General features: G+C 40.4%; 1 protein-coding gene across 2 annotated transcripts in view; it reads right to left on the reverse strand.

Annotated features, from left to right (window-relative positions):
• LGMN (legumain) overlaps positions 1–12,537 on the reverse strand; it is a 28,638-nt gene extending 16,101 nt beyond the window's left edge. The window contains exons 1-2 of one of the 2 annotated variants that reach the window (XM_087952090.1): positions 12,455–12,537; positions 4,875–5,034 (exon numbers count right to left, since the gene is read on the reverse strand). In XM_087952090.1, coding sequence (XP_087808216.1) covers positions 4,875–5,012 — 138 coding nt within the window. In that variant the 5' untranslated portion in view covers positions 5,013–5,034; positions 12,455–12,537. Of the gene's footprint in view, positions 1–4,874; positions 5,035–12,450 lie in introns of both variants that reach the window. The other variant, XM_026679209.2, reaches the window with a different exon arrangement.
• Between the last annotated feature and the right edge of the window lie 771 nt (positions 12,538–13,308).

Genomic DNA, 13,308 nt, shown 5'->3' on the forward strand with positions numbered 1-13,308 from the left:
AACATTCAGAGAAGAACAGTTCAACGGGGCCCTGAGCCACGTTCATACTGAACACCAAGCCAAATCTGAAAACAATTATATGATACTAATAGGGTCATATCTGCAGTGTTCTTTATGTGTTACGGCTTAGTTTTGTGGCTCTTGTTTTTGTGAAACTATTCCATTTTCCATGTATATCCCTATTTTTAAAATTGTCAACTTAATGATTGTCCACTGTACAGTACCCAAAATTGAGTTATTGCAAAATGAGAGGTGAGTTTAGAGAAACTCCAAAATTCAGAGAAGAAACATATTGTCAGAGAAATGCCAAGGGGACTAGAATGTCTTTACCTGACAAAATACATCCCAAGAAGTAGCAGCAGCATCACCTAAAAGTGAAACCTTAGAAAGCAGAGTAGGAATAGAGAAGATGGAATGAATGTGGATCTGGGCAGGTTCCAATGAAAACATGATGGACGACTCATGGCAAGTCCATCTATGAGAAGAAGAGAGGGAAGAAGGAAGGAAGGATCACTGTTGCATGGTACAGATGGAACATAGATAGGAAATGCAAGAGTCCATAGTGGAAAAATATTGGGCACAATGCTGGGGATGAAAAGGTCTGTGTAAAAGGCAATGGGAGAATGAAGAAAATAGCAGGCTGAGTGACACACTGGGGAGAGAGAAAGATAGTGCCATCTAAAAGAAATAACTAAGGAAACAGGTATGAATCAGGTGAGTGACATCAGCAAGTGCACAGAGACCAAAACAAAATAGGGAGAAAAATGGTACTCACATCATTTTGGAAGAGGTCACTCATCCCAACAGTTACTTTGTTGGTGGTCAGAACACCAATTCCAGAATTTCAGAAGTGAATATAGCCTCTACCATAGATTCTCTGAGTTGAATTAATGTTAAACTCAGAACTGAATATAAGATGCATAATTCCAGTAGCATTGTCTGTATTCCTGTATATTACAGTTTAAGCTGCAGGTTCTAACACAGTATTGCAAAGAAGTCCAGCTAGAACTCAATTATCAGAAAACCAAAATGATGGCATTTGCCAAAAGGCTCACAAGCCACTCCTGGACAATAGATGGCCAGAAGATTGATTATGTCTCTTTTTTCAAGTATCTAGTCCTTCATTCTGCCAACAGTAGAAAAACCCAGGACTGCATTGCTTGCAATGCACAGAGCAGCTCATCCGCTATCCTTAAATTCCTCAAAATAAGAGGTGATTACTATATACCTTCAAAAGCCAATAGCAAAACTTCTTTATGGTGTTCAGCTGGACCCCTTCTCTGATTTTGCACCAGTAGAACATATTCAATCCAAATTTCTAAGATAGGCCCTTCAAGTCCCAAAATGAGTCTCTAATGGTACCCTGAGACTAGGGACACTACAGTGAAGACTACTGTGTGGGTGACCATACTCAATTATTGGTTCGACTATAATTTCCCCCCTGCTTGGCCTTGTTGACAAACTACGAGGGATGATTTTCAATCCGCATGAGAAAAGACAATGGCAACTAAGATCTCATCCTTGGGCTCCTCTCTAGATTTTCCGGTCAGCATGGGATATGGTCAAGCCAAGGTGTGTAGCAAAAACGTATTACCAATTGGATTTAACCAGGTCCCCACCTTATCGCCAGTGAATCCAACAGAAATTCTGTCTTCCCTATTGTATACGTAACTAAACTTGAAGTATCTAACCAACAGAGGTTTATTCTGGCGGGATGTCATGTCTTCTCTTCAGCTGTCCTTGAAGACTGTTACAGGAAAATTCTCTACCAACAGAGACAATGTCCTTGTGACTCTGAACACACAGAAATAACAGAACCCATATTTCTCCAGTGCCTATATTACAGAGACATTTGCACCAGCCTCATCTTACCATTACAGCACAATGGTTACACCTGGGTACACCATTACCCAGGGTGCATAGGAGAAGTCTACATCTCCCTGTTGTTTACAGATACCGACCCTGATACAACATATGTTGTCATGTTGTATGCATCAGTGCTTAAAATTCAACAGATGATCTGTGCTATAAACTAGTTCCAGTGAGCACTACTTCCGCATCCTAGAGTGCTCTGTACTGTGATGATTTAGTCTATCCTACATCCATCTAATGCTTCTACCTCTTTTAGATTCTTTTTAGACTTTTGCTTTATACATACACTTCTGTTTTATATCCTTTAGCTTCTTATAATTACTATTCTTTAGACTCTGAGATATTTTCTATGCTTTTTAATTGACTATAATTCACCCTTATGACCAGAATAAAGGTTTGATGATGTGGTAAATTGCAGGTGTAATTCTGGAACTTTCCAGTTGCAACAGGAGACCATTTTTACAGCATTCATGCTTTACTGAATTTCTGTGGTTTGCTGCATGGGTCACTGCTTGGGAAAGAGAAGCCAACACCTGCAAAATTATGAGTCATCCTATATGCTCACAACAATAGATACTTTTTCATTTTAGCCACTCCATTATAGTAAGCCTAACTTATTCCAAATAAAGAGCAGGAAAAAGTGGTGACAATTTATTATTTACCTTGTGAATGTTTCTATATGGTTTGAAAAATACTGGAAAAATTCCTTTAAACCAGAAATTAAACCTATAGCTAAGCCAAAGGAACAATTATCCAAGTTCTTATTGTTGGATGCTATTCACAATATCTGAAGTCCTCTAACTTCCTTGTTCAGATAGAAACAGATATTAATCAACATTTAACTTTCACAGGACACTGTAATGAATCTTTCAAAAGTGCTTAAAAAGTCAATAATATAAAAGATTTATTGCAAACAAAACCACCCCATACTGCATTATAGTGGATATTAGTATTTTCCTTAATATATTTTTCTTGGAAACACAGAATGAACAGCATTTCTTAATCCAACAATTCTGAAAATGTATATGTATATATGTTCCAACAGTAGGACAACTTTGTCACACAAAATGCACAGGTTAATGTTATGCTAGGCTTTCCATTTTCTTCTCTATTGCAAACATAGTGGAATAAAAATTATAGAAACGTTTTAGCCAAGTCACATACTGAAATGTCACAGATCAGATGGAGATTAATAATAAAAAGTAAACAGAGAATAAAAAACACCTGAAGACAGAGCAATTTTTAGGTATAGTTTCTCAACCTTGGCAAGTTTAATATGTGTGAACTTCAATTCTCAGAATTTTCCCAGAATTCTCATGCCAGGTGGGGAAATTGGGTAGTTGAAGTCCAAATAATTTAAAGTTGTCCAGGTTGAGAAACATTGATTTTTAGGCCATGAAAAGAGATAGAATTGAGTTGTTTCTACCATGGTCATTTTGTTTCCTTCAGTGAAAATTTCAGACTTGACTCTTCTTTAAGAGGACTGCACATTTCTGCAATGTCTAGTTATTCTAGCCAATTGCAGTTTAGTACAGTTTCCATCTTCCATCAACAAGTTTCTAGTTGCAATAAGGACAAACAAGTTTGATGCAAAAGAGAGGAAGATTTCACAATAAAAATCACTGCAGCTTTTATTTAGCGTTTTTTTTTAAAGTAAACATCCTTCTGCAGAATCTGAGAGCTGCTGTTTTATAGCTTCTGTTGCAACTTCACTTCATTGTTGCAACTTCTCTTCTCTTATCTATACGAAATTTTTCTTACCTCAAGCTTCCTCCTCCATACATATCTTTCTGTCTGTTTCTCTTTGACCTGCTTTGTACTTAATGTTTACAAAACTGAACTGGAACTGCAAAACTTACCAGAATGCCCTATTTACAGCACTTCTTGCTTCATGACTATCTTACTTAGCGACCATTCACAAACACAAACATTATCAACTGTAACTAAAAAATCATTTGAGACCTATGTAGCATTCACTACAAAATTTTCTGACAGTGTGAAACTGATTAAAGTCTGGTCAGTTTCAGGCTGCAAGGTTCTAATCAACTAATTAAGGTCATAGACCTGAGCCTGTAAACTTGCATTAGCACTTTTTAGGGAAGCTTTGTGTGGGGGTGGGGGGGTGGGGGGGGGAAGCAGCTCAGGGAGAGACAGTTTGTTTAAGCAATCTCTCCAATCGGTAAGGGGGCAAAAAAGGAAGGAAAAACAGGTTGTACCAGAGAAATGTATCTGAATGAGATGGTAGCAACCAGTGATCTTCACAACATATCTCTCTCATTCATGTATTCACTTAGCGACCAAGTCATTGGAACAGAATGCAGAATGTTTTGAAACTTGGCTCGAGGCTCATGAATTAATTAGGGCATCCATCGGAACCCTGACAGCCGCTAAATGAGGAGAAAGTATAGTCTGTTCTGTCTCTGCACTGCAGCAAAGAAAGAACAAACGCCAAACTTCTTAAGTATCTCAAAGTTTGCTAAAAATGTTAAGATTTGGTGCCAAGTTGGTGACTTCTGGATGGGTCGGGAAGTCTAAATAAATCTAAATCATACCTGTGCTAAAAGCAGATTGGAAGTAATGTTTTGATTCTACTTATTCCGTGTGTATCTTGCCTTCCTACTCAAGAGGACAGTTAAGACAATTAACAAGAACAATGTCCTCTACCATAGTACACCTCATGCAGAGTTTCTTCTTTATTCTTGTAAGAATAAATATTTGAAAGTCTAGAAGATTGGTTACAGTGGTGGCTCAGTTACTTTGATGGGCAGCTCAGGCTTAAAAATCTTGGGTTACTTCATTATTATTATACATCTGGATATAGTATTAATAATAAAAATCCCGCATTGAGTAGGCTAAACTTCAACAAACAAGGCATTCATTCTCAGTGCAGTCTACTGACATTTTTAGCTAGGTAGAGAGAGTTCTGAAAAATTTCATTCAATTTAGCATGAAGTCCTCTGTTTATTTATTCATTGTTCAACTGGAACTCAAAGCCTTCTCACCTGGTGCCTATAGTTATACCAGCCATTGGAACCAGCCACAATGACAACCCAATGCTTGCCTCCATCCTCAGGTTCCTCCAGGGTTAGGGTACTAATTCCCAGCACACAGCTCAGAAATACAGCTACCTTCAAGGCCATCTCTTCTTTCTTTACTCAAGACCTACCAGAAGTGGGAGACAAGATAACAAACAAGATATGAAACAAAGTCTTAGCAAAATGCCTGTAAAAAGGAATTTTACAAAGTCAATCTAAGTATTATTCACATACTTACAGTACGTGTGCAGTAAGGGATAGAAGAGTATGACTTCTTTTGAATTTAGTTAAACTAGGCATATGCACCTAAAATTAGCTGATAGATTGATTTGTTAATGTATTGCATTTATACTTGACTGCTTGGAGTTGGATCCATGGCTGGTGCTTTAGCCACCATTACTATATTGGTATAGTATTCTATACCAGGGGTCGCCAACCTTTTGGACCTCAGGGACCACCAAACTCATAATTTTAAATCCCGTGGACCAGTAATAGGAATTTTGACTGACGGTGGCTTGCTGACGTTGGTGGGAAGCTTGGTCCCATATTCCAGAGCCACAATAGTCACAGCACTGGCCCTTTGGTCATCCCGGAGCAACTCTTCCAGTCCATGGCAGGCACCCGGGTGGAAGAGCTGCTGCCCTCCCCCACCATTGGTCTTACCTTCCAGTTCCAGCTCATGTGGCTCTAGTCAAGGTAAGGTTTGCACTCGGCTGAATGGTAGGGGCCAGCGGGTAGGCAGGCTATGTGGCTGGTGCAGCCTTGTGTTCCTGCGCAGCCTGGATTAATTGCTTTGCGGGGGACATTTCTCTGTGGCCCACCAAAATCTTCTCATGGCCCACCAGTGGTCTATGGCCCACCAGTTGGTGACCATTATTCTATACCAGCAGTTGCTAACCGGTGGGCCGCGGCCCACTGGTGGGCCATGAGAAAATTTTGGTGGGCTGCAGAGAAATCTCACCCGTAGAGCACCCCCCCAAAGCAATTTATCCAGGCTGCGCGGGAACACAAGGCTGTGCCGCCCACATGGCCCCCAGGAACCCTCTCCGCTCACTCACTCCTTACCCCGGTAAACTTGCCTGCTAAATTGCTATTTTTCCTTTTTCCGACCATCATTTGTTCTGCTGTGCCGGGAGACTTAGATTAGCTAGGAAGCAGGAAATGGTTGGATTTCTTGCTTTCTAGCTAAGCACAGCCGAACCTCCCTTAGGACTGAAGGTTTTCTTGCAAGCAAATTCAGTGCAGACTCATGGCAAGCAAATTTGATAGACTGAGCTAGCCGATGGCAGATCGATCGATCACTGAATGATTCTGTGAGCAACTCAATCTACCTGCTTTGGGTAAAAGTTGCTCTTTTTTTAAATAATTCAATATTAATTCAATATTTACATGCATGGTGTGTTGTGAGTTAATTTTGTGAGTTTGCTTGCTAGCCAATTTTATGAGTTTGCTTGCAAGCAATTTTTATGTGACAGACTGGGCTAGCCAATGGCAGATAGATAGATCTTTGAATGAATCTGTTATTCTGTGAGCAACTCAATCCGCCTGCCTGCTTTTCCTGATTTTGGGTAAAAGTTGCTCTTTTTTTAAAATAAAAAATTCAATATTTGCATGCATGGTGTGTTGTGAGTTAATTTTATGAGTTTGCTTGCAAGCAAATTTTATGTGACAGACTGAGCTAGCCGATGGCAGATAGATCGATCACTGAATGAATCTGTGATTCTGTGAACAACTCAATCTGCCTGCTTTGCCTGATTTTGGGTAAAAGTTGCTCTTTTTTAAATGAAAAACTAAATATTTATATAAATATTTATATGTATGGTATTCAGCTTTGTTCGGGTATTTTCCCACGTCATTATAGTTGTGCTTTTAAACTATAATGACGTGGAAAAATACCCGAACAAAGCTGAATACCATACATGTAAGTACCCGCGAAAACTTAAGAAAACAAATATTTATATTTACATGCAAGCCATGCCCAGCCAGTCACATGACCACCAAGCCACACCCACAAATCAGGCCATGCCCACAGAACCGGTTAGTGGTCCCTGGGATCTAAAATTATGAGTTTGGTGGTCCCTGAGGTCCAAAAGGTTGGCGACCCCTGTTCTATACCATACTATACCACACTGACAACTTAATTTATCCCCAATTTAGCTACAGCAAAAACTTTCTAAATTTGATCTATTTATTCTTACATAAATGCACTGTTCACCATAGTCTAACTGTAGACTCTTTCACGTTTTCTTCTTTCTTTTAGTTTATACAAAACAATTAAAAGGCAAAAGGGCACTGCAAGTCATTAAAAATTGTTTATCACTTGCACAAATCACCCGATGATCCAGCTAGTATAAAATATATAGAGATTGCCCTAGTGCTTCTCTAGCTTTCAATAATAAGTGAGAAAAAGCAGATGCCCCCTATAACATGAACCATCAGGACGGGGAGATCGGGAAATATTTTTGCTTCAACAATTTTGGCTATAGAAAGCACCATGCTGACATCACCCAAGAAACAAAACTAAAAAACCCCAATTATTAGGATCTTTCTTTCTTTTTTTTAGTAAATTAGGCACACTTAGTTTAATGGAGGCTTAATATAAGGTAATTGTGCCTGTTTAAGTAGAATTATATGCCACTATTATTTGGGGATATGGCACAATTTCAGTAGAATACATTTTAGAGGCTCTAGATCAGGGCTGTCAAACCTGTGGGCTGGATGCATCACCTGCCAGCCATGCCCATGCCTGGTTTAGTGAAAGGGAAAAAAAGTCCCAATGTTACATGACACGGTGACTATGTGAATTTGACACCCCTGTTCTAAACAAAACAAAAACAAAAAAAGCTGATGTCCAGATACTGCTACATATCAAGATTCTGTTACTATGAAAGTCACTATATAAAAAGGGGCATGTTTTCTCCTCCAAAGCTTGTTGTGATAATTCAGTCCAATCAATTTTGCAGCAATTTGCTTTTAAATGTCTCACTTTATGGGAAGCAGTTCTGGCATTGATTCTTTTTTTTTTTTGGCTTAGCTTATTGACATTGACTTAAAATGAGTACATCAGGAAGTTGGCCTCTTTCAACACAGAATCACAAGACATTATGGTGTTGATTCTCCTTACGTAGAGAAGTTGGGAAATCACAGGAACTTTTCAGAATATGCAAACATTCCAGTATATGCAGTTGAACTCTCTGAGTACATAATTATACCCAGTGTGCTGTACTTTAAACTTAATTACATTGTTTTTTTTTAAAAAAAAAAAATCTGCAGGTTTTTGTGAGACTTCCTGATAAATGCAGTATTAAAACTATGGATTAAGGAGCTATTTGATTAAATAGCCTCATCATTTTTAGATAAAAACAATCCAAGCTGGCTAGCAATGACCTATTAATATTTCTAAGAGAAGGAAAGGACTTGATTTTAATATCATTGTGTTGATTTGTCCACCAACAATCTTTGAGAGATCAGAGTTCTAGGTACATGCATTCAACCCACTTAGGATTCTGGCTAAGCCAGTTAAGTCACACATACACCTGTCTCATATTAAAGGTGGACCCCAAACACACCCAATTCCCTTCAGGTCCTGTTGTCATGCTTGACAGGGAAAGATAAGCATCAGAGAACACTTGGGAAAGCTTATCTACCACTCTTCAGCCTTCTTCCAGACCACTAGTGCTCCTCATACCCTGACTTTATGCTGTACTTAAAAGATTATCTCTTCAGTATGTTGAAATTCTTAACTCATAAACTCATTTTCTTACACCACTATTGCACCCATGACTGAATTGATTACAAGTGGAGCCAGCTTAACCAAGTATCTTATAACCTACATGTAGCTTTCAGGATGTTTTTTTTTTAATGTTTCAAGTTATATGTTCTTGTCCTGATTCTACTATCCACACTCCAGCAGCACTTCATTAACTTGTGACACATTGCCCCAAAATGTCAGGGTCCAAACTACATGCTTTATCAGGGTTCTATAGATCTCCTGATTTGAAGCAAATAGGGAAAGAAACCACCTCTCAATAATCAGAAAAATCTTAGAAAAACAAAATTTATCCAAGCCAGCCAGACACCAATGAAATCATGTTACAATGGAGATTTATCTACTTCTACTTCAAAAAGTTACATTTTCTTTCATTAACTAGTGATAACAGTAACATTATCTAGACTTGATTAGAACAGAATACCCAGCCACTGAATACTTCAAATGCAAAACATCAATTTATTAAAGAAAATTTATGACCTTCCAAATCACTCCCAGTGACTCCAGGTGGCTTACAAAAATATAAAAGGCAATATAAAAGCAGTAACCCCAAAGATAGTTCAGTCTCATGAATCATTAAACTTATGTCAATTTTAATGCCCCAATTTTACATTACATACATATGATCAATTAGACATTTGTCACCTCCCAATTGGATTACAGTAATATCTTCTACATGGGGCTGCCCTTGAAGAACCTTGAAGCATCCCGAACCTTCACTTGGTGCAAAAGGCAGCAGTGCAGGCAGTTATGTGTATTTCTACTTTGCTTATCATGCTGAATTGGTTATCAGTCTGCTTCCAGGTCCAATTCAAGGTGCTGGTTTCAACCTTTAAAATTCTTAGCATGGGACAAAGTTATCTGAGTCATCCCAATTACATCTGCCCATCCTATCAGATCTGGCAGAAGGTGCATGCTGCAGGTCCAACTTGTTAGAGAATAATGTTTGGTGAGTTTGAGGAGGTACATCTTCTCTACAGTGGTGCCCCGCTTATGGAACTCCCCCCTCCCCCAAAGTGAAGTCAGTTCCATCCCTATTTACTTTTCGAAGGAGGATGAGAAGCGAAACATCTTCAAAGAAAATCCAATTGCCTTTTGGGACAACTATGACCACCATGACCTGGATGACTGAGAATCTTCATAAACATTAATTTTGGGTCCTCCATCACAGTGGTTGCCAACCAGTGGGCCAGGGCCCACTAGTAGTCCATGAGAAATTTTTGGTAGTCCGCAGAGAAATGTTCTCTCCAAAGCACCCCCCAAAGCAATTAATCCAGGCTGCATGGGAACACAAGCCTGCACCAAATGGCCTGCAGGAACACAAGGCTTGCGTCACTTGCATTGTGAACATGAAATAGTGAGGGGAGGGGGAAAAGTATGGAGGGGGGGAACTTGCCCCACTCATCCCATGTGCCTCGCCTGGCCACCGGGCTACTTCTTTCTTCTTCTGCTTTTGGCTGCATGCAAGGAAAGCAGCAAAAGTCTTTCTTTCTCTCCCCCAAGCTCCGCCAGAAATGAGTCTTTGGGACCCTGCAAGGCATCCTGCTCCAAGAGGCTGCGCCAGTCTCACAAAGACTCATTTCTGGCAGTGTTTGGGGGAGAGAAAGAAAGGCTTCTGCTGCTTTCCTTGGATGCAGCCAAAAGTCTCTCTCTCTCTCCCCACCACCGAAAACGGAGCTGGAAACGGTATCCTGCGGTCCCAAATAAAGAATGATCGATCGGTAGGAAAACAAGATGGGGAATTTTCCTGCAGACTTTTTTTTGGATTTTCACAGGGTCTCTGGTCCACAGGATTTAAAATTATGAGTTTGGTCATTCACGAGGCCCAAAAAGTTGGTGACCCCTGCTCCATCAGAGGCCTAGTAGAATCTGAGGGTTCTGTGCCATATCTTAGCTATTCCTAGCATTAACCTCTTCTGGACAGAGATCTCTGATTTTGTTCCTGGGATCTGTTGCAGCCACCCTCCCAGCTTAGAAGGCTCAGCCCCAAATGTTCCTACTGCCATTGGGACACTTTCCATACCCTCAATATGAACATACACACAGCCAGTTTATTTAATGCCTGTTGCTGATAGGGAAGGAACACTTTCCATGTTGTTATGAAGCATCTGACTGTAAAAGTAAATGATAAATTAATTTGCTGTTAGTATATACTAAACGAACACTCTAGAGACATTTCCCCCCATTTCCTCCTTTATTAACCATTGGTATGGGAAACCACCAAATACATATAACTTTCCTCCTACATATCATTTGAAATCATGCACAAGTTTTCACTAGTCATATAACTGTCAAGGGAACCCTTTGAAACTGGAGCACTAAAATATATAATAGACTGTACAAAATAAGCAACTCATTAATCCAACATCTGGGTTTCCACAAAACACTAATCAGGAGTGGTTTACTGTGTCAACAATCGGCAGCATGCTAGCTTATTGTTTCTGTGAACACAACTACTCAGGGCTCTTAAAATTTAAGGCTGCCCTTAAGTGCTTTTAGAAAAGTGGTTTGTAGAACTTACTGTTCCTAAAGAAATATTAATTTTTATTTGGTGAGAAGTCTTGAATTTCAGCCATGCTGACTCCCACAGAGGTTTCTGAGATAGTTTTTTAAATGTTTGTAACATTTTCCCCTTCAATGCACTTTAAACAAATAGCCAAAAAAAGGAATGCTTAACTTCTGTTGTATTCTTTTTTCTGATAATTGTATTTTGGTCATTCCATTTCACCAAAGGATTCTGAGACATGTGTAGGCAAGATACTAATCTACTAATAATATAACTTAGGTAAGTGTCATAGATTCTGGCACGATTCCTGGCAACTTATATGAAGCCATACATATCCACTATCTTGACCTGTTTTAAGTTTCACATTCCAATTTAAGAATTACTGTTCTAAAAGAAATGCACCCATCTGCTTCCTGAATCTTTAACCACTGGGGGTCCAACTACACAATTCAGTATCGCTGCACATTTTAGCCAGTTAACATTTTAAGTCTTGTGTAAATTAAAATTCTGAAAAGAGCATCCCCTTCAACACTGCTTCATCCACTCCCAACACCGAGAAAGCCAGGTATTTTTATTTTATTTGTCAATCGCTTACAAGATAATAGGTATAAGTATAAACATGAGTAAGAATATAGGAAATAGGCACAAATAAATGAGGGCAATAGGACAGGGACGGGAGGCACGATGGTGCACTTATGCACGCCCCTTACAGACCTCTTAGGAATGGGGTGAGATCAATAGTGATAGTTTGGGAGGAAGGAAGCCATCGCAAAAGGGGCTAGTGAGAGGGTCATTGGGGGTCACTTCTATGAAATCATCGAAGCCCGAAAGCCATCAGGCCATCGATTCTCCACACCTGACGCAGCAGGAGCCGGGCATTCCCAGCCACAACTAGAGGCTGCGAAACCAATACTGGGAAATGGCTGTCGTCGTTCTGGCGACCCTCGGCAGGGCGAAGTGCTGGATCCTTTCCAGCTAGTGATCCAGCTCAGCTATTCTTGGGACCTTAATCGAGTCTTTCGCCCCTTCAAGGGAGGGGAGGGATGAAGACCGCGAAATGTAATCCCAATTCCGTCCCATCCCCGGCAGCAAGAATAGAATAGCTTTTATTATCACTTGGAATGTACACCAATCGGCATTCATTTAAAATGAAATTTCGTTGCAAGCAACCCGAGTGGGGTCTTTCTGCAAGCTAATGCCCACCTCCTATCAATTCCACGTGCTCTTCCCGCCAAGCGACATTTAACCTTCCGTAAGTGGGCTCTTACCTACACTGGGAGAAGATACGAGGTGATGGCGAAAATGGGGCTGCTCCCGCCCGATCCGATCTCTCCACCTTCGCTCCGTCGGAAAACAGAGAGCCAACGGCGGCGCCGAAGGTTAAGTGGGGCTCTTTATCAGAGAGGAAGGAGGGGAAAAAAAACAAAAACCAAGAGGTGGGGCAGGCGCGTGATTGGCGGACTTTGCGACCATTGACCTCCCAGCAAAACGCATCCAGCGGCCAGGCCCGAGCGCGCAGGATGGCAATCCCTTGGGATGGAGGCTGTCGCGTGAGAGAGCGTTGCATGATGGGAACGAAGATAGCAGCCCAAGGATAAACTCCCGTAGATGCGGGTAGTCGGGGCTGCGACTGGATTAGTCCTGGGAGGGTAAGGAAATTCCTCGCAAACAGGATTCCCGCTTGTGCAGCCCGGTGCGTGTTTGCTCAAGCGTTCCGGCGGTTTCTCCGGATTAGCGAGTTTTCTTTTTTTTATACAAGTCGCCCAAAGGTCGCGTTCCTACAGACACTCATATGAGATTTAACCTCATTGACCGCAGCAGAAAAAGAAAATACTTCTGAATGCGCTCCTGTTTATCCTGACTAACAATTTGCCCTTCGGGAGGTTTTACTCGCAAAAAATAGAATCAAATTGCACACATTGTGACATCCTACAAAGAAATTGGTAAAAGACATCTGTAATTAGAAAAATAGCGGAGATAAATAATTGCATTTCAAGGTGAACCATAGATCAGTAAACCATACTTTAGCCCTTTCATCTTATCTTATCGAGATGAACAGTGCCCTAAACAGATTTTACCTATGGACTATCTATCTTAACAGTCAGCTTTGAAAATCATTATGTGTC

This window comes from Notechis scutatus, chromosome 1 (genome assembly GCF_049901735.1).
Source record: "Notechis scutatus isolate UNSWTSFEM ecotype Mainland chromosome 1, rNotScu1.2, whole genome shotgun sequence".
Taxonomy (NCBI): domain Eukaryota; kingdom Metazoa; phylum Chordata; class Lepidosauria; order Squamata; family Elapidae; genus Notechis; species Notechis scutatus.